This window comes from Oryza brachyantha, chromosome 9 (genome assembly GCF_000231095.2).
Source record: "Oryza brachyantha chromosome 9, ObraRS2, whole genome shotgun sequence".
NCBI lineage: Eukaryota > Viridiplantae > Streptophyta > Magnoliopsida > Poales > Poaceae > Oryza > Oryza brachyantha.
Genome location: NC_023171.2, coordinates 4,920,439 through 4,942,745, shown reverse-complemented (window position 1 = coordinate 4,942,745; position 22,307 = coordinate 4,920,439). Strand labels below are relative to the sequence as shown.

Here is a 22,307-nt window from a genome sequence, read left to right as displayed (position 1 = left end):
ACGCGAATTATAAGGCATATTTCTAAACCGTAAAATTTATAATGACACGAATCTGATTAACCCTAATAAGAAAGATCCAGCCATTGATCGAAATGATAGTGTAATCACGACCTTTATATTGTAGAATCTTGTGTGTAGCATGGTGGACCAATTATAGAGCCCATTGGCGTGCTCATGTCTACTGTATGTAGTAGTTAATTCTGTCGTTGGAGTATTGATTCCGATTCTCTCTCTAGTACCCTACCCATCTAAGAGAATTGCCAGTAGTCCATTCAAATTTGATCATATATATATATATATATATATATATATATATATCTATTTAGATAATCATCTAAATAGTTCTCTCTTCATATTAGCTATTACTCTAATGGAACATACATATCACATAATTTATATGTAGTTTATCAATATTTTGCAATCACCCCATTTTATGTTTTACTGATCTTTTCTCTTGATATTGATTGTTAAGATATGAAGCGAGGGAGAGAACATCTAAATATGTACGATGCTCTATTTCTTTAAGGATAGAAACAAGTATCTATTAGGACAATATGTATTCTCTTACGTACTTAAAAAACCCAACCGACGACCAGAAGGGAAAGGACATCTAACGTGACATCCAACGAACGGGAAAAACAAGAAGGAAGCTATGATGCTGCGTGTCCTTTTGTGGACTAGGCTAGGAGTTATAGGCCGAATTGTTGGGAAGCCCACAGCCTAGGTCTCTAACTTCAGTGAGCTCTGGCCCAAGTGTGCAAACAAAGCTACCAATTCACTTTGTGATGGTGGCTAATTGAAGGGGACCCACCTGAAATCTGAAGAACCAATAGATTGTTCACTAGCACATTAGAACCTGTAGTCTTAGGGCTTGTTTGGCACCGCTCTTCACCCACGAGCAGCTCTACTGAGAAGTTTGTGGAGCTGGTCATTCTGTTTGGCACGCAGCATAGCTCTAACTCGAGCGGCCTTGTCGGCCGCTGCCCTAGCGCCCATCCTAATGGCCGCTCCACCACCCCTGCCGGTCGTGTCGGACGTCGCTCCTCCGCGTCTAGCCGCAACAGCCCCAGCGAGAAATTTCTTGGGGAGGCTTCACTGGAGAAGATTTGGGGTGGGGGTGGGGGGAGAGTAGCTAGGTCATTAGGTAGATGAACATCGAATCTATCCGTTCCATCCATCAACTCACACGAAATCATCGTCGTGGCAGCCGGATTTGGAGGTGGCGTGGCTAGGGTTGACGTCGTCGTTTTGAGTGGCACAGGGGAGGAGCGGGCGACACAGAGGGGCGACATCATCGTTTGGAGGATGGCAAAAAAACAAAACAATGAAACGTTACGTGAGTAAGCGGTGACATTTGAGGGTAATTACCTTCCAACTCTATGAGAATATACAAAACCCTAATTTGTGAAGTACCCCTTTAGGAGCTTAAAAAAACGTAAAGTTGGGCCTTAGCTCCACCTTTTTCTTGGAGTAGAGTTTCTGGATCTGGGCTTGTTTGGCTGGTTATTTTGGGAGTGGAGTTACAAAGGTTGGAGCAGAGTAGTGCCAAACTGGCTGATACTGATTATGAGGCATCGAGATATAAAGATCACTACTTTATTACCGATCATCATCACCTATTGATGATGCATCATAAAAGGTTCCTGAGACTGTAAGGGGGTCCCGCATGTTGAACGCTAAATATGATAGTGTATACTAAAATGGTGTTTTTGTAAGAGAAGTTCTCAAAATATGTAGTTTGGTAATGGAATGGGCAAAGTGCATGTACTTTTGGGATATTAGTTACATTATATTTGTAGTTTTCTTATATAAGTCACTAAATATGTAGGTTTGTGTTAGAATGGACAAAATACATGTAGTTTTGTGAAATTTACTCCTCTTTAAAAGTTTGTTAATAGAAATATTTGGTCATTACTAAGAATTTGGCAAAGTTACCATTTGGGTTTTTGCCAAATTTTATTTGCAAGATTGGCTAAGCTCAAATTTGCAAAGCCATCAAAGGCTGCCAAATATTTTGGTGATGCAGTTCTCTCTCTCTCTGTTTTTTTTTCCTTTTGTTTTGAACTAAATGGTCGGCACCTTTTTTTTCGGCATCAGCCATTGGCATGGTATAGGCTATGTAATCCATGAATACGACAGCCCAGCCCAAGTATCGCACGATGAAGCCAAACGGGCCTCCCTCGACGCAAACGCAACTCGACGGAAGGCCCATTAGTGAAGCCAGGTCGCCAGCCCATTTCGCCTTGGACGCCACGGTGCTCTGCCATTTACTATGTATTTTCCTTGGTCTCTTAAAGAAGACCGAGACAACGATAGATGTGAAGCAGGCCCACCTGTTATATGATTCGCGTCCTCTGTTATTATATCATGACGACATTATCGTTACTGATATATATATATATATATTATATATATTTCTATGAGAACATAGTACAACACAGACGTTCACAACACACGCACACTCTTCTCTAAGAACGCACGCGCGCAAACCCCCTGTGAGCATCTCCGAAGACTGGCTGGCAAATCTAGAGAAACCCCGAAGTCATAACAGGCGCCTCGTTGTCGACGGGCACGTCGTCTCCCACTGAAAGCACAAAGCCGTTAGAATTCTAAAAAATTCGTTCCAACGAGAAGTCGAAGCCAGAACCGGTGCTACTAAGGTGTTATGGTACTCGTAAATCAATGGTAATGTACGTACGTACGTATACCGTGTAGCAGACTAGCAGTATTTCTCAGCCATTTAGTTACATCTCATGTTTGAGTTCAAGCTAGTTTTGTGAACTTCTTCTCTTTTGCTTTTCAGTTCATTCTCAGTCCAAGTCGTCCTAATTACTTGAACCGTCTCCGACTCTTCCGAGAATAATCAGCAGCAGCTCGGTTCATATGATAAAATTGAGGTAACGCACCTGTCAGAAGACTCAAATTCAGTAAATTTACTCGTATTGCATAGTTTATGATTTCTTTATAAAACGGAGACAAAGAGACAAAGCAATAAAAAAAGAAGCAAAGGCTGAAAAGCAGAAAGCAAAAAAGGGTGATAGTTTGGTTTATCGAAAGAAGGAGCTAAACGACATGTTTCCAAATAAAAATAATTTATAAATAAATTTTTATATATATGTTTTTAGCGATTTAAAAGCGAAGACTGAGAAATAAACTATGATAAAAGAAATCCTTAAAATCTACTCCAAAACTAAGGCTGAAATTTTAAATTTTGGCTTATAAGTATAACCAGAAGCAAAAAGGATATACTTGAAAAACACGAGAAAATTAATGATTCACTCAATAAAAATGGATTCGATAAAATACCACATATGCTTGATAAAAATACCACATATGCTCGTTATAATGCAATTTTGGGGTTTTTGAGGTAACTTTATTTTCTCTTCCTAATGGTGCCAGTGGGTGGGCGGTGCTGGACATTATGGATGGGCGGTGGTGCTTTGGCGACTTTGTTCTATGGTAGATTGTTGTTGTTATTGTCGTGGGCACGTTGCAGTTAGTAAGATGACTGAGGCCGCATTCGGGGTAAGGGGTAGCTAAGTGAACCTACCTGACACAGAAAACAGTAATAGATTAGTACATAATTAATTAATTATTAATAATTAAAAATATAAAAATAGATTAATATGATTTTTTAACACAATTTTCCTATAAAGTTTTTTACAAAAAATACACCGTTTAGTGGTTCGGGAAGCATACACGTGAAAAACGAGAGGGATAAGTTAACTTACCCATACGACCAAACAGGGCCTGAGTGAATACTGGAGAGTCTGTGTGGAGCTGCAACATATAGTATCATAGAATTATACAAAATTCTAAGGAATCAGTTCCATTTCCTTAAAACCCAACATTGATGGTCTCTTAGGTAGCATAGAGCAATCAAATAGCACTGAATACCTAGCACAGATACCGTATCGGTTTAACTTAAAAAACTAACACAAATAGGCTTCTTATTTGTGTCGAGGTACCGGTTGCGGTGGCCAAACGGAACTTAAAGATGAGCCTAACCGAGCTAATAAAAATCCTGAGCCACTAGTGATGACAAAACGTCCTCCATTGTCTCTGTTCCCCTCTTCCTCTTCTCATCAGTAGACAACATGGCCGCTAGTAGGGAGGAGAGACGGGGATGAAGGCGACCTCGATCTAGACAGATCGAGAGGAGGCCTTGCCATGAAGAGTCGTCCTCGGTGAGTGGTGTCCTCCACAGATCTGACACTCTCTCCGTCTCTTCAGCCTCCACTGATCTTGGCGCTGATGGGATATATCCTCCTCGGTTAGCGGCGGCCTTCTCGTCGTCCACGAATCTAGCAGACCCTCTATCCGCCTCCTCAGATCTAGCCAACACTCTCTTTGCCTCTTCTATGGCATCCCCTACAACCAACAGATCGACCTCCAACTACTGATTGATATCATCCTGCCTACGCCCAAGACCACGCTGGAGCGCTCTCCATCTTCTAGGTCTCGATCAGTCAGCACCTCTAGATTGATTACAGATGAGTTTAGCTCAGTCAATGTGAATCTTTGACATGTTTGATTAGCTCATTCTTCATGTTTGACATGTTGTTGTGGATGTGAAATATGCTGTTAATCTTGTAATGTGGCATGGATGGGATTAGTGTGTATGGTGTGAATCTCGGGGACAGTTGACGAATTGTTCATCCACTCATATGGTTGATTTATGATTAGTATGATTTAAGTATGATTTGGACTGAGCCGGCTTGATTAGAGTAGGCTTGTTGCCTCTTTTTTATTAATTTGGGGAAGCTATCAGTGCCAGGAATTTTTGTGTCGGGTTCATAACTGACGCTGATGAGAGAGTTGATAGGCACATATACCCGGAACTATAAGTGATGGCCAAAAGTAAGTCACAAATTTAATTAAATACCTTGTTAAACTAGGTTTGCTTCTTTCAAGCCTATAATATCCTCAATGTAGCTCTTTATCATGATAATATAAAGGAAAAAGGGAAATAAAAAACACATATATTGAAGACGTGGATAGAAAACTATGTTAATAATAAGCAAATTTCATATCAAGAGTTTAATGCAACTAGAAACAGGTAGTTTCATCTCTATGACTCCGAACCAATTAACTTGTAGCAAGATTCCATTACAACTTAAATATTTCGATATTAAGCTGCCTTAAGTTGGTCCTAAGTACTATAAATATCATATGAATGTGACAAGTTGGTGATCTTCAAATCTTCTCTCTAATTCAAAATAGATTAAATCAAATCAACCAACCCAACTTATAGTGTTATGTAATTTAGGCATTTAATTAACGACTAAAATAGGAGGATAAACCTAAGTAAATCCCTAAATGAGATCGACCTAAGGGTCGGCCAGCCAACAAGAGGCAGAAACAGACGTCCGTCGGTTTCGCTCCTGTTCATTCAACTTTATAAAATTATCTGATCTTGCCTATATATATTTATGCTAATAAATTGATATATATATATATAATTCTAGATAAATTTATAAAGCCTCGTAATATAGAGCACCTGCAGACGAAATAACTCGGATGAGGCCACGTATCACCTGTCGGAGCGAGAGCACCATCATGCATGGAGACCGGAACAGGGAGCACAGGCAGATCGAGCAGCAGGCACACCCTCAGTCTCAGGCATAAAGGTGGCAATAAAGACCCATTACCTAAAATTCGATGGGTATTTACCCTATTAGAGTGAATAAATGGGTTAGATTTTATATTCATAGATATCTTATGGGAATATACCCGATGAATAATTGGATTTAGATATAAATAGGTAGTATCCATACCTATCACCCAATAGTACCCATTAAAAATAAATAAAAATAAAATATACCAGTGGCCTATCAAACTAGACCCATCACCGAAAAAATAGCCCATTCGGCCCACTAAAAATCCTAGCAGGCACACCTTAGTTCTTTCCTTTCCACACCGGACCAGACTCAGACAGGCACCGGCAGCGCCGCCGCTATTGCTGTCTCCATTTCTCCAACACTAGCACTAGCAGACGCCACCGCCACCGCCGAGCGCTTAAGCACAACCGCGAGCCGCCTCACCACGACGTTGGCCGTCGGCACCACGCCGCCGCCACCACCGAGCCCAAGCGCCACCGTGTGGTATGATAAAATAATTATTAGGTACGGATTACCTGTGTGTAAAAAATACCTATATGAGTATGGATATAAAAAAAAATATATCTATCCAGTCATGTAATTTGATAATATAATGGATGGATTTTTATTTCATAGAGATAAATCTGAGATCGTGATATCCCGTAGTTATCCACCTATTGCCATATTTACTTAGGCATTTAACTTTTTGTCACTTTTAAAAATGGCACATAACATATTTGTCACACGCTGTCTATGACACGTGGATTCTTATATGTCTATAATATGTGAGTCCAGTAGTAAATATGTTAGTGTCATTTCTAAAAATGAGAAGAAGTTAATTATTTCGGCGGTCATCGGCATTTCATCAGGTTCTCACCGAGGTGCATGCGTGTCCTCTGTCACTGTCATTGTGCTCTGGTACCCGCCGCCGAGGGGGATTTTTCATAAAGTTGAGTTGAGTCTCAGGCTCGCAGGCCATGGGTCGGTCGGCCGGCCCAGTAAACAAATTAATCACTGCATGCAGCCTTGGTCGTTATACACTTTAAACAAATTAAGAGCATGCCTGTACTAAATCCAATTTTCTATAATTAGTTTTTTGGATTCTCAAAACCTATTTAAGGAATAGAAAAATAATCCATCTCCAAAAGATATACTAAATCTTAACTACCAACAGAACGTACAATCGTTCTTGGCACCGCCCACGCTCGGCCGAACAACGACGTTTTTTGACGCCGCCACCACCGCCGCTTCCTGACTTTCTCCAACCCGGCCACGCCAGAACAACGTGATCCCCTGTGATTAGGTAAAACGGATGCTCATCTCTTTTCTCTGTATGCACTAGTTGTGCCGCCATGAGGAGGTATTTTGCCATCCCTGATCTGTAGCATCCATGAAGTCGTTGTCTTTGATTTCATAAAATACAGAACATCAAGATACTTCTCCTGCCAAGTTGATCCAATTTACTAGCCGATCCCGATGTGTGAAGATTGAATTGAGGATGTCATTGTAAAGGAACATTAACTTGATGTCAATAACTAATTTTGCAGCTCGATCCTTCTTCCAATCAAATTGCTAATACAGAAAGAGATGAGTCGTCCAAGTCAACTCATCCAAATGCTATTAGATGATGAGTCTTCATCGGATGATGATGAGGAATTTATTTTATCGGCAGTAAAAATAGTACATGGTCAAGACATGACCGACCATGTACCGAAGCGTGGAGGCTCTGCGTATGGGCACCAAGTAATTGATCGAGATAGATTGGGAGGATACCGTAGACTATACAATGACTACTTCTCTGAAGAACCTACGTATGGCCCTGCTTATTTTAGGCGCAGGTTTGTAACAATTATTTATATGTTTTCCCTATATGCATCTTCAAATACAGGTTCCTGTGATTTATTTCCGGCAATATATGTACGGGTTCAGAATGAGACATCATCTTTTTTTACGTATCATGAATGCAGTAGAAGCACATGATAACTATTTTGTTCAAAAAAGAAATGCAGCCGGAATACTTGGATTGTCAAGTATGCAAAAAATTACAGCAGTATTTTAGAATGTTGAGTTATGGAATTGCAGCTGATGCGGTTGATGAGTATGTGGGTATTGGAGGATCTACTACTATAGAAAGTCTAAAATGGTTTGTTGTAGCTATGAACGAAGTTTTTGGAGAGGAGTATTTGAGATCACCAAACGAGACTGACATAGCTAGATTACTTACGGTTGGGGAAGCAAGAGGATTCCCTGGAATGTTGGGCTCTCTAGACTGTATGCACTGGAAATGAAAGAATTGCCCTACTGCATGGCAAGGTCAATATACAGCGAAGTCTAGGGAGCCTACTATAGTTCTAGAAGCCGTTGCCTCACATGACCGATGGATTTGGCATACTTTCTTTGGTTTACCAGGTTCGCACAACGATATTAATGTTCTTCAAAGGTCACCGTTATTTGCAAAGCTAGCTAAAGATGAAGCCCCAAAAGTAAACTATAGCATCAACGGGCACAACTATGACATGGGGTATTATCTTGCAGACGGTATTTATCCTTCATGGGCAACAATTGTGAAGAGCATTCAGATGCCGCAGGGGAATAAGAGAAAATATTTTGCAAAAGCCCAAGAAGCAGTTAGGAAGGATGCTGAACAAGCATTTGGAGTTTTACAGTCTCGTTTTGCTATTGTTCGTGGACTGGCTCGTTTTTGGGATAAAAAACTCTGGGTCAAATCATGAGAGCTTGTATAATAATGAATAACATGATTGTGGAGGATGAGCGAGATGATGATTTTGATTTAGATTATGATGAGATGGGAGAACAGGTGAGAGCTTCACATGAAAGAACGGCTGATTCTGATGAGTACATTCTTAAGTACAGTGAAATTAAAGACAAAACAACTCACTTTCAGCTCCAAGAAGACCTCGTCGAACACCTGTGGCAACGTCATGGAGACCAATATTAATTTTCACTTTATGTCAGAGATTCTTGTTAGTTTACATTGTTTACAAATAAGTTGTGTTTATTTTAGATAAGTAGTAGTATGAAAATCATGTAGACGCATTTTTATGCCAAATGTATTTTTAGCATCATTCTAGCAGGATGTGAGAATAAAACAAGACAATTTTAGCAAATTTGAATTATTCTTGCACCATTCCAACAACATTTGAGCCAAAACAGAACATTTTCAGTAAAACAGAACACTTTCAGCAAAATAGTACCATTCCAGCAGCTTTTCAGCAAAAATAGAACACTTTCAGCAAAATAGTATAATTCCAGCACCATTCCAAGCAGTTTTCTAGAAAAAAAAAAGTACACTTTCAGCACCTTTGCAAGCAGTTTTCCAGGAAAAACAGTACCCTTTTAGCCCCATTGCCTAAAACATCATACTTTCAGTATAGTCTAAGTACAAAACAGCACCAGACCATATAGTTCAGTGACAAACAATACGAATCTGCTAGGAATGTCCAACAAAACTAAAAATTCAGCAAACATGTATGAATATGGCAAATCACTTATTCTTCAACTATTCAGTCGAGCTATTTAGACGTCGACTAATAATATGGTCCTTTAGGTTCTTGTAGTATTCTTGCTGAGAGATATCCATGTTAGAAACATCTGTTCTCAAAATCCTCTCTTCTTCTATCATCCTCTTGAACTCAAACTTCTCTTTTTCCGCTGCAATTCTTTGTTCTTCTAGTGCGAATGCATGATTATACCTCTCCTCTTTCTTGATCTCTTTCTCCTCATCAGCCTCTTTCTTCTTGGCCCACAGATAGTCCAATGATTCGATATGGGATCGATCAAATCGTTGCCTCAACTTTTCTTTCATCTTCTTCCTTCCAACTGGTCTTTCTAGAGTATTTGTAGCAGCATCAATTCTTGTGCTCTCGCTCCCATCACCAATATTTCCTTCAGTAGGCACATCTGTTGAAAGTACAGCTGTTGATTTTGTGGTACTCTTTTGCCTCTTGTTTGGTGTTTTTTGAGCTTCCAACTCTGCCATCTCAATACGCTTATCAAACCACTTTGGTTGGTTCTTTAACATATGGTAGCACTCCATGTATGTGAACGCTCTATTTTCATTTTCTGCCTTGTACAACTTTCTAGCCTACGATAACTGTAAATAAATAAAGAAATAAAAAAATGTCAGTGAAGTATGACAAGAAAGACAATGAGAATATGTGAGAATAACTCTAACCTTGTCCTCAATGGTGACACCACTTTGATTCCTATTCTCAACCCGACTTAAGCATCCACAAAGACCGCATCACGTATGCCAGTCCAACGGTGATTAAGTGAGCCTTGAGAGCGATCTGAATTGAAGGTCTTGTGTTCATGGAAATATTTGTAAATCCGGTTCCAATAGGTTGATTTTGATTGATCAACACCTTGAACTGCATCTAAACTAATATTTAACCATGCTGACACCAACAAGTAGTCCTCCTCATCACTAAAATTTTTTGTCCTTTTTTGGCTTTGTCTCCTAGATTTACCAGGTTCATTACGGTTTGGTTGTTCCTGCTCTGGTTGGCTACCCATATCACCGTAATCAAAGGTATAGGTATTCTCGCTCAACAAGTTTGTGTAAAATCTTTCACTAGCCATATTATCTGTCCATACAATACATTTCAGCCAATTAGTATTAATTCACATTTTTATTTCTAGAACAGCAAAAGAACATGCCCTCTTTATAAAAAGAAGAGAACAAATGCAGAACTATCAGAATTCATGGTCAAATGATTAGATATTCAGATAATTTCTACACTGTCAGAAAATATAGTTTGATCAGATTGATAGCATTTCATTCACAGTCATAGGCTCAGCATTCAGAACTACAAGCTAGTACTGCATAAACCTAAATTTCAGATGAAAACAATGAAAATAGCTATCCAAAATGAGGCAGCAAGCACTATTTACTATCAAACAATTGCTAAACAACTCTGTTTACCAGAAGATATCAGTTTCTATTTACTATCTGTTTAATATTTACTATTTGTATTGCTTAGAACTAAAAACCTAAGGTCCATTGCATACAGTAAGTATCATCTTGGTGCGTATTGAAGTCTAAACCAGATTTTCCAAGAATTGCTTCCAAATATTTTTAGTGTATATGTCCCTATACTTGTAGCGACTAGCAACAGCCATACATAGCTCCAATATGAGAACATGATCATCTCTGAAAATATACCCCGGTACTGTTATTTCTGAAAATATGTCCCAATACCACTATTTCTGATGAGGATGATAAAGGTTTGGGTGCACAATACATTATGGTGTGAATTAATCAGATGGATTTGTGTGCAGTTCCATAATTAAAATTATATCTTTTGACACAACGAAGTAAGAGAACAAATGCAGAACTATCAGAATTCATGGTCAAATGATTAGATATTCAGATAATTTCTACACTGTCAGAAAATATAGTTTGATCAGATTGATAGCATTTCATTGACAGTCACAGGCTCAACATTCAGAACTACAAGCTAGCACTGCAGAAACCTAAATTTCAGATGAAAACAATGAAATGTACAGACTTGAGAGGTACTACAGAAACATACAGAACTATAAAACTAGTACTGTAGAAACATTCAGAACTACAGGCTAGTCATTCTCTTATTGCCAAATCAAATGTACAGACTTGAGAGGTAACAGACCAACTATTCCCTATCATACTTCCTGAAATTGTTATCTGAAAAAAATTTCATATAGACTACAAAACAACCAACACGGGAAAACATATGAGTGACAGGCTTACTGAAATTGCTTCTTTGGAGGAAATCATCTTCACCAGTAGACCAATCCCTCAACAAATTGACACCAGTTGATTCATGGTTGAGGGGTTCTAGCACTTCCTCTCTAACTAGGGTCTCTTGCTCCCCTCTGCCCTCTGTCGCCTGAGTGTTGGAGCATGGCTGCTGACAGTGATGAGGATCCCAGCTGCCATGGGAGTGAGGAGAGAGGTTGAACTGAGCTAGCGTCGTGAATCGAGGTGGCTGCGGTGGCACTGCCTGCGATTGCGACGACGCGAATTGAGTTGTCAGCACTGGTGGTGCCTACGGATGCGACGATGGCTGCTCTCTACCGCCCAGATTCGTGGTTCCGCGTGAAACCGTCGTGAGATAAGCCGGTGCTAGAGATGCTTGGGGGAGCGACGTCGGCATTCCTGCCAGCTGCGAGGAAGACGACCCCAGCGGCTGACCTCTTGCGCCCAGATTCACGGTTCCGCGTGCAGCCGTCGCGACAAATACCGGTGCCAGAGATGCTTGGGGGAGCGACGACGCCATTCTTGCCGCCTCCGATGAAGACGACGTCGACGGCCGAGGAACTCAGTCCGGCGGAGGACGAGGGCGCGAGGAGGAGCTAGATGGCGGCAACATGTCTTCCAGCGCGCGCGAATGAAAAAAATTCGTCGATTGGGAATGGAACCAGCGTCCCAAGAAATGAGCACCGAAAAAACTGGGTTTGGGACCTCCAACTTTTGGGGCTGAGAATAAGAATGCTGTTGGATTGAATTTTTAATGAAAAATCTCCTAATTTTAGGATGAGAGTCCTTTTACCAAATCTGTTGGGCATGCTCTAAGTACCCTTTCATTTAGGCATTCTCGTTAATTACTTTGTTAATTAGAGGGTGATTGTCTGGATTTTTCAGTCTATATATTTGTAAACGAAAATGATTTATGAATAAAACTTTTATATGGTTGTTTTTAATGATCTAAAACAAATGAAAAAATAAACTACGATAAAAAGCTCCAAAATCAACCCTAAATTTAAGGTTAAAAATTAAAATTTTAACTTATAAACAAAAACAAAAAGACGAGAATGTCTTTGGCTCAATTATAGAAGATATACCTTGTGTGGTCGAGCCTAAACGTGTATATATATATAACAAGACTAATATGTGCACCCCTTTTAGTATAAACTATTCTACACCCCCTCAATTCTAAGTCCTTCCAAGACCCATCCCACCTCCCACCCCTCTTTTCTAGGCCCAAAAATCACCCCCACCTCAATTAAAGGTTGGTCAAATAATAGTTTACCCTATGGGTCAACCCTGTATGGGCTTACTCTCATGTCTATCTAAGTCCATCTCTCGTCTCACAGGAATTCTGCAGTAATACAAAGGCAAAAATGCAGTAACACGACAACTAATTTACTGTAGCAACGTCAAAACATACACATGAGGGATCTACTTTTTTAAAGCATTTTTTCTAACATTGTGGTACAAACGTTTTTAAAAAATAATATATGAGGTAAGAGATAAAGTTATTTAAAGTTTGAAATCTTAAGAAATATCTACATGATTTGTATTAGTATACACTAATGCTACGACAATAGCTGCAGTAACAATATACATTCTATGTAGCAATAATGTCATGTTACTATAAAATATGTGTATTGTTACTGCATGTTACAGTAACATAGTGATATAAGTGTAGTAACATGTGCGTTTGATATAGGTATAGCAACATCATGATCAAAGTACAGTAACACGAGTTGTGACTGTATACTATTGCTACAGTATAACTAATACAAGTGGGATAGCTAGAATATTGTATTCCTAATTTTTAGAGAGCAATATCTCATGTGTCTTATATTATTTTCTAAACCACTTAAAAAAATATGACTTAAAAAATTAGATCTATCATGGTGTTGTTACTATAATTTATAAGGCATGTTACTGTATTTTTTGCCTTTGTGTTACTGCACCTTTCAGATAGACGAGACTAGACAAAGGTGGGGTGTGGAGGAAGGTCAAAGGACGGGTTTGCCCAGCAAGGGAGAGCTTTGACCACACTAGTTGAGAGGTTTTGGGCCCTTGGAATAGGGTGGGAGGTGTGGGTTTGCGCCTTATGAGGGAGGGGTGCATATAATAGCTTATTCTAATCTTCGCAGTAGTCATCTTCAATTTTCTATGGAATTTCAGCAATATGCAATCATATCTTTTTTCTAATTTTTCAACAGGTTATGAATGATTTAAGTATTCTCTTTTATCTAAAAAATTATGATCTTTTTCCTAATTTTTCAACAGATTCTAATAATGATTTAAGAACTTCTTTTTCAGTCTGAATAATTATATAGTATTTATACGATTTCTGTGATGATGAGGATGCCTGTAATAACAAGACATCTCAAAATTCATCTATACGGATTGAATTTTTTTACGAGGCAACCCATACTATCTATTACAAACTCACCTCAGCTACTAATAAACATCGCTAATGTAATTTTGTTCCTACTTAGGATTATTATAATCTAGATTATTAAGATAGGTTACTATAAATTAGATTATTATAAGCCGATTGAAGTAGATCATGCATAGTTAGATAGCAATTAATATAAATTACCTAATTAGGACAATGGATCTTTAGCCACTCGATAATCTGAAAAAAAAACATCTTTCGAAGAGCTTATCGGATTATAGTAATCTGGGCTCTAGATATTATAATAAGTTGATACAATAATCTAATTATTTATTTTAAATTATTTCTATACTCCGGATTATAATAATTTTAAGATGAAGTAAAGGGAGCCTAAGTTATTTTTTTTATGATATATATAGTTAATGGGTTGGTAAGCATGTATGGCTAGAACATGGTTTCCTCTTGTAGTATATAGTTTTGTTATATCCTGTGTAATACTGTGAAATTTACTTCTGAATAAATTAAGAATTGGTTAATAGAGCAATTATCTTCTTCATTACTGATTTGAATTGGTTAGAATAATTGTACATTAATTACACTCCAACTTAGTCGACTGCTTAGTCGGTCGCATATGAATTAATAGGATGCACTGTATAAAATAAGAAGTAGATTGAGATGGTCAACTATATATCTATCATGACTTGATGAGCTTTGAAATATATCCCATTGGATTAATCCAAACTGCGCGCCATAGACATAGTCAGTCATCCATGCAATATGTATATATCATGACGTTACGGTGAAATTAAGCTAGGGTTTGCTACTTGCTAGCCGGCCATGGCGATGGCGATGGCGATGGCGGCATCAGGCAACGAAGAGAAACGGCTTGCTTCCAACCTGACCGCAGCTTCAGACGAGAATGGCGGCGATATGGATCCCGAGCTGGAAATGTTGGCGGAGGCCCGCCGCCGCGGCGAGCCGAGGCCGCCGGTGTCCATGTGTTGGTCGCTGCTGAGGGCCTCACGCACCGGCGATTGGGTGGAGCTCGGCCGTCTTCTGGGCAGGGAAGATGATGGGGATGGGGCAGACCAACAGTGCTACCAGTCGTCACCTCCATCGCCGGCGCCGGCGAGGGCGCCTCAGGTTCCCCGCGACGTGCAGGAGTCGCCGTTGAAGCGGCTCACGTACCAGGGGGACACCGCCCTCCACATGGTGGCCGCCTCCGGCGACGGAGAGAGCTTCCTGAGAAGCGCGGAGGTCATCTGCGGCAGGGCCAAGGTGCTCCTCGTCACAGCGAACAACAACGGCGACACGCCGCTGCACTCCGCCGCGAGGGCCGGGAACCTGGAGATGGTGAGGAAACTCGTCGGTCTGAGCAAAGACGGCGATGGAGCAGGAGCAGCAGCAGCAACGGCGGCGATGCTGAGGACCGAGAACGAGAGCAGGGAGACGGCGTTGCACGAGGCGATCCGCTTCGACAGCGTCGCCATGGTCAGGGAGCTCTTGGAAGAGGACCCTGGCCAGCTGGTCTGCGGCAGCGGCACGTCGCCGTTGTACCTCGCCGTCCTGTTGGGGCGCGGCAAGATCGTAGAGCAGATACACGCCATTGTTGCTGGATCATCAGCTTCTTCCAAGCAACTATCCTTCTCTGGCCCGGGCGGCCAAACTGCCATGCATGCTGCTGTTCTTCGAGGCCAAGGTACGTACATTCGGATCCAGATTCAGTAACATTGTCCCGTGATATTTTCGGTGACATTCTATCACTGACATGTGGACCCTATTTATGTCTGGATCCACGTGGGACCCGCATATCAGTGACACAGAATGTCACCGAAAATATCACAGTGCAATGTCACTAAATTCGCGTCCCATACATCCCTTAGCTTAAGCCTTGTGTTGTAAAGTTAGGTAGGGTATTTTTTTACCATTCTTGAAAAACACACTAAGGTTTTAAAAATTTTAGTATAAAATTCTGATACCTTAAGATACATTATATCTCAGGATACTAAATTTTTATATTGAAAAATATGATATTTTAAGGTATTTTTTAAAAAAAATAGTAAAAAAAACTCACTTAGGGAACTTTGTGAGGATTGAACTAACTCATGCAAAATTCCTACCGTTAAACTCGTTGGTATTATAATTAGTCACGAGGAAAACAACAAAAATAAAGCGTCATTAAAACAGGGCACTTTGCCCCCCTAATGCACTTAAGTAGCTAGGCATTGATAAAGATAAATTTATGAGCCTCATACAGTACTCCCTCCGTCGATAAAATGTCTAACTTTTAGCTAAACTTACAGGTAAGTATAGTGCATGTGAAAAAGATGAATATGCCATTCTCCTAGGTTGCATGCTCGGGGGATATTCTAACTTCTACTTATGCTATGAGGTGATTGTTTCATTGTTTGTTTTTTACATACAAAATGTTAAACAATATATTTACAAACAAAAAATTAATAATTTATAAGTAAAACTTTTGTATATATATTCTTAGCGATCTAAAAGCCAAGCCTGAAAAATAAACTTCAGTAAAGAAAAACCTAAAATCTACTCAAAATATAAGGTTGAAAATTTAAATTTTAGCTTATCAGGCTAAGCACAGGAGAAAAGACGGCGGTGTATATCTCTCCGTTTTATATCGTAAGATGTTTTAGGTATGACTAGTTAGATTCATGTATTGATCATTATATATTGTTTTGTATATATGTTTATATTTATTAATATTCATAATAATATAGATAATACTAAAAAATCTTGCATTGTAAAATGGATTACAATGCAGGCAGTATAGGTACCATGCATATATGGACATATTATGTATATTTGGAATTAATAATGTTTCTAATTAACTTTGGTCGTTAACCTCTGGTACAAATTAAACCTCATGTCGATCTTATGTGTACCATAGGGCTGTTTATATATGATCCCTCTTTTAAACGAACCATGTGAAACCAGGCATAGTCATTTCCGGGATGCACAAACTACTCTCCGTTTTTTTATGCGGGGCCGTTAATTTTACCATTTGTCTTATTTAATATTTTTTACAAATAATTAAAATTATAATTTATTTTTAAAGTTTATTTAAGAATAAATCAAATCATAATAAAATAATTAATAATTATATAAATTTTTGAATAGGATGAAAGGTCAAATATAGACAAAAAGTCAAAGGCATGAAATAAAAAAAAAGCTGAGGGAGTACTCATTAAGGTCGGTCATATCCAGTTTTTGAACGCTTTCAAAATGTCCCTATTTTTGTTTTTAATATATTTTTAATATATTTCGTCTCAGCAGCTTATTTGCATAGCATAATAATTAATGTCTTAAGACAAATGTGACTGAGGCCTCTCTAATTAATGTCTTCGAAAGCAAGTGGGAAAATCATCACCCACGTTCAAAAATTGAATTGGGATTCATTTAGAAACCAATTTATCTAACATATATAGTTCTTCTAGTTTCTTTAACAAGTGCAATTACTATGGCTGATTGCTCGACAGTGAGAATTATATACATACTTAGAATGAGTCTAAATTCTAGAATTTCACCCTTATATCTTAATGACCATGATGTGTGCATGTGTCTGTTTACGTTCTTTTCAGTTATAATGAAACAAGACAATTTTATGTACTCAAAGTTTGACTTATAGGTGGGAAGATTAACTCATACTGTCATTGCTAACCCCCAAAAAAAACATTTTACTCGGTCTAAATCCTAGCATAGAAAAAGTTTACTTATAACGGTGCAATCTGCAGATCAGTATAAGGTCCATTTCGGCTGAGCAGGACGTGCTGGTGGGCTAATTCTGAAAACGAGGGCAGTATTAGCATATAATTAATTAAGTATTAATTGTTATTGTATATATACTTGAAAATCAGAATTATTTGATTTTTTAAAGAAGTTTTGTATGTATTTTTTTATAAAAATATATCATTTAACTCTTTTGAAAAACGGGACCACGATAAATAAGGTATTAGTCTAGCCAAACTTCTCTTACAAATCAGCCCTAGGTACATAGCGCACATATAAATAAGATTGAAGGCCTAACCTTATGTTGCTTAAGCATATGCTTTGGCCACTAAACGCATGCATACGTGTACTACTACGTACTACTTTGTAGGACTAAATCATAGGAAAATATGAATTCGTTTTTTATGTAGGATTCAAAATCATGTAATAATTAAACAGGTTCCGTATCACAAAGGGCCATAACAAATAATCAACTGAACTACGTTCAGTTTGCGCCTCGACGGATGGTGTAATTTGACCCAATATAAGAAGAAGGGAGAAATTAAATTAATAGACTTAATTTTAGAAAGAAAAATATGGTCTATTTCAACTTTAACACTACTGCTGTGTTCTTTAAACTCTATTTTTTTTATTTTTTTTTGGAGAAGGTATTTTTACCCGGTCTCTATATCCAACCGGATATATGCAGCTATTTTTTTAAAATTCAGAACTTAGCCCAAGTTGAAAACTTAGCCCCTCAAAAATAACTTAATCTAAAATTTATACTTCTATGAAGATTTGAACTTAGAGCCTTGGGTGGTGCTAATATATATTGATTAGTACAACCATTAAGCTACTTGTCATTTCACTTAAACTCTATATATATGTTGATTTTTTTTCCCTTTCAAACTTCGAAGTGTAGTTTTGAATATTTTCACATTCGACATATGACAAAAGGAATAATCAACACCTGGTCCTGCAGAGATGACAAAAATGCTGATGGAACTGAACCAGAAGCTAGGCACCACCATCCATGGTATGTCAAGCAACTTTTACCTGATGCAAAAGGGAGACGACCATGGGAGCACACCTCTCCACTTCGCCGCCTCACTGGAAGGACCATGCGATGAAACTGCTCAGCTGCTGCTGTTGCTGGCTGCCCGGTTCATGCATCCCTTCCAAAACTGCGTCACTTCCCAGCTCCTGGAGACCAACCCGGACGCAGCATACCAGCCTGACGACAGAGGCATGTTCCCAATCCATGTCGCCGCGTCGGCAGGCAGGCTGAGGGCCGTCGTCGTTCTGCTCGACAGGTGCCCCGGGACGGCCGGGCTGCAGGACGCCATGGGCAGGACCTTCCTCCACGTCGCTGTCCAGAAGAGAAGATACCGCATCGTCTCCTACGCCTGCGGCATGGCAGGAGGTCTCCTCCTGGATGATCCAATCCTCAACATGCAGGACAAGGACGGCAACACCGCGGTGCACCTCGCCGTCCAGATCGGAGATCTGGACCTCGCGAGCTGCCTGATGAGGAACCACAGGGTTCGCCTGAACCTGGCCAACAACAAGTGGCAAACGCCTCGGCATCTTGCGGAGATCTGCGTTCCTCCGGGGCTTTATTACTCAAAGGTAATTAGGAACTCAACTCTCAGAATGAACTACCTCCTCCGTTTCATAACGTAAGACTTTCTAGCCATGCTTAGATTCATATGGATGCTAATGAATCTAGACATATATATAAATTATATACATTTATCGATTGATGAATTTAGGCAATGATAGAAAAACTTATAATATAAAACAGAGGTAGTAACTTATTATAAAGTTGAGAAGAATTTTAACTTCAAAAATATACCGAGAGATTTTACTGAGAGGTAAATTTTATAACCTTTATTAAATTAGAAAAAAGATCAAAACTTTCGGGTGAGAGAACATCCTACTAGTGGAGGAAGGACATGGCCTCCTATCCCCTTAAATTTGTTACTCTCTCGGTCAAAAATATAGTAATATTGTATTGTGTTTAGATTTATAATACTAAGATATATCTAATCTAGTACTTATGAAGGGAGTAGCGATCACTGTATCCCCCACCCCCATCACTTTCTCCCTAGACCAAGTCTACGATAGCTCAGACTAGATTCTTAATCATCGTCTTTATTGGAAGTCATCGATTTGGCCCCTAGTGGATAGTCGATGACACATACTTATTGGACAAATGTGGCTATTGAAAATAAGTGCAGGATTTAGTTGTCGATGTAGATTGATTGATGTTTTGTAACCCCCCAATATAGATGGAAGAACCCAAAAGGACATGTCAAATTCATGTGTTATTTATTTTTCATTGATTTATGTTGTACTATTAAGATGGGTCTATATTAATGGCTTTAAATTGGTCTCTAAGTGCGCAAAATTTCTCCTTGATTTTTTTAGTAAAAGACATTAAGCACTACTTTCACCGGTTTTGGGGGCTAAGTAAAAAAAGGGTTGTTGAGTGTTCAGTTGCTGCTAATTTTGAATTCAGAAAAAATTCATCAAACCCTGCTGCCATTAACCCTTACCATACCTCAGTAACTGCGGTAACTGTCGATGGTTGGGGAAACCCTGGGATTGCTTCTACTGTCAAAAAAGCTATGCCTTCAACCCAGATTTTTTTAAGCTAAAAAATGTTCAAGTACAAAGTTGCTAATTTCGGTTGAAATATCTAGATTGGAATAAAAAGAAAGTTTGGTATTGAAGATGAATGATTTGTTTTGAATAGTAATTTTTTGAAGATTTGTGTTAAAAGATCTAACATTTCGGTTGGAACTCGAGTGGGAGGTTTCAAGATTTCGTTAAAATTTCTGAATTTTTTATCGGAAGATTTCCAGTAGAAACTTCTAAAATTTGGATAGGAAGATTTGAGTAAATCATGAAGGATTTTGAGTCCGGAGGAAACTTTCAACAGTTCAAGCAGAACCATCTAAGGTTTTGATTTAGCATTTTTGAAATTGGATTGAAAGGTTTTGAGAGCTAGCTATTGCTGGGCTTGTTCACACTCAACTTTCACCGTCTTGGGATGGACGAGACAGCAAAATCGAGTGTCCAATTTTTGCCAAAAAAAGAGGTGGCGGTTCACCCCATATGGAAAAATGATTCCTTGTAGCCACCTAAAAATGTTTCAAATTATTAAAATGATTGAACACAATGGAATAACATTTGGAACATTTCACCATAACATATCAAAATATTGAATTCAACTATCAAAACATCACCGTATCCTCATGTAACAAAGACAAAAATATGAAACACCATCAAAATACCCACTACGACATTTTCATCCAACCACAAGAATCATAAAGATACATTGACTTAACATAGAAAAATCATAAAATATGAACCAGCTAGCATTCAAGCACAGCACTCACTAATTAGCTAGCTAGTACATCGACCAACTCTAGCTCTAGTGCTCTACTCTATAGTTAATATTGTTAGAGTTTGTGACGAATATGTGTACATAGTCAGTTACTAATTAGGGCGTGGAGTTGTACTAGGTTCTAGGATAGAAGTAGAGTCGAACTCTATCCTATGCTCTTGCTTTAAATAGAAAGATAGACCTGTTATAACCTCACGGCGATAAAAGCTAGCATAGGTAGGCTTAGGGAACGAATCGTGGTGGCATAGCCGACTGGCCGTGATCGTTGATACCTGATAAGCTGTAATTATGCTAGAATCGGGAAGCAATGCTCGTAATGAGTGTCTGGGGGAGTAGGCTTGTCCGAACCTTGTTAACAAATATTGTGTTTTGGTATCGTTATCATGATTGAATCTTCTATGGTGATCTTCCGTGTTTAGCTGCCGATATCAATTTCGGGTCTAGTTTTATAAGAAATATAATATTAGTTAATTTTTTAAATTTGGTTGCACTTGTTAATTAATTTGGGTCCGTACGTCCGTCTTGCAGAATCAACGGCGGATGATCTACCGGTCGTTGTTAGTCTACTGCGGTGCACCCGGTGGAAACCTTCGGCATGACCACTTTCTGGAGCAGGACATCGCCAACCGAAACGAAGCAGAAGAATCCAAGAAAATCATCGAGTCCACCCAGATCCTCGGCATCGGCTCGGTGCTCGTCGCGACCGTGGCGTTCGCCGCCGCCATCGCCATGCCGGGCGGCTACCGCGGCGACGGCACGCCGGCGCTCGCCGGGAGCTACGGCTTCGACGCGTTCGTGGTGGCCAACGCGCTGGCGTTCTCCTGCGCGCTGCTCGCCACGCTGGGCCTCATGTACGCCGGGATGGCGTCCGTCGACTTCGCCACCCGCTCGCGGCACTTCGCCTCCGCCGTCGGGCTGGTGCGGAGCTCCATACGGAGCCTGGCCGTCGCCTTCGCGCTGGGGACGTACGTCGTCCTGGCGCCGGTTGCTCGGACGACGGCCATGGCGACCTGCGCCTTCGCGTCGCCCATCCTGGTGTACGCGAACACCGAGCTGATGCCGATGGTGCTTCTTGCGTGGACCGTGAGCAGGAAGTCCGGGGACAAGATGTGGTTCTACACCATAGGAGTGGAGGTTGTGCTTGGTGCCTTGTCCAAATTATGGCCCTACCTACTCATCTTTGGTCTGCCTGCTCTTCTACAAATAACTAAATGATCAACAACTAATTAACCGGCCAGCCTCAACTCTCAACTCTCGACCATAGATATGTACAAGAGTGACAGCAGATTGAATACAGAACAGTGGGTATATAGCAAGTGCATGTTGTTTAAGAAAAATAATGTAAATTTAAAATCTACTGGTTAAATACTCGTATTTTGTTATGGTTAAAAATTATGATAATATTATCTAAAATAAATGAAATTTATT

General features: G+C 39.7%; 2 protein-coding genes across 2 annotated transcripts; one reads left to right on the top strand and one right to left on the bottom strand.

The window, feature by feature from the left end:
• Positions 1–8,966: 8,966 nt before the first annotated feature.
• Positions 8,967–9,969, bottom strand: LOC121055381. Its single transcript, XM_040527850.1, has 2 exons — positions 9,796–9,969; positions 8,967–9,714 (listed from the first exon to the last, which is right to left on the bottom strand). Exon 2 carries the CDS (start codon positions 9,655–9,657, stop codon positions 9,121–9,123), a length of 537 nt encoding a protein of 178 aa, XP_040383784.1. The 5' UTR covers positions 9,658–9,714; positions 9,796–9,969; the 3' UTR covers positions 8,967–9,120.
• Positions 9,970–14,170: 4,201 nt separating this feature from the next.
• LOC102718950 (protein ACCELERATED CELL DEATH 6-like) lies at positions 14,171–22,094 on the top strand. Its single transcript, XM_015840796.2, has 3 exons — positions 14,171–15,437; positions 18,450–19,096; positions 21,408–22,094. Exons 1-3 carry the CDS (start codon positions 14,576–14,578, stop codon positions 22,092–22,094), a joined length of 2,196 nt encoding a protein of 731 aa, XP_015696282.2. The 5' UTR covers positions 14,171–14,575.
• Positions 22,095–22,307: the final 213 nt, after the last annotated feature.

Excerpts from the sequence above, each read along its gene's own strand:
- LOC121055381 (XM_040527850.1), bottom strand. The coding sequence starts at position 9,657 with ATGGAGTGCTACCATATGTTAAAGAACCAACCAAAGTGGTTTGATAAG.
- LOC102718950 (XM_015840796.2), top strand. The coding sequence starts at position 14,576 with ATGGCGATGGCGATGGCGATGGCGGCATCAGGCAACGAAGAGAAACGG. Across the intron at positions 15,438-18,449 it reads TGCTGTTCTTCGAGGCCAAG|AGATGACAAAAATGCTGATG; the intron begins GTACGTACATTC and ends CTGGTCCTGCAG. Across the intron at positions 19,097-21,407 it reads CGGGGCTTTATTACTCAAAG|AATCAACGGCGGATGATCTA; the intron begins GTAATTAGGAAC and ends TCCGTCTTGCAG.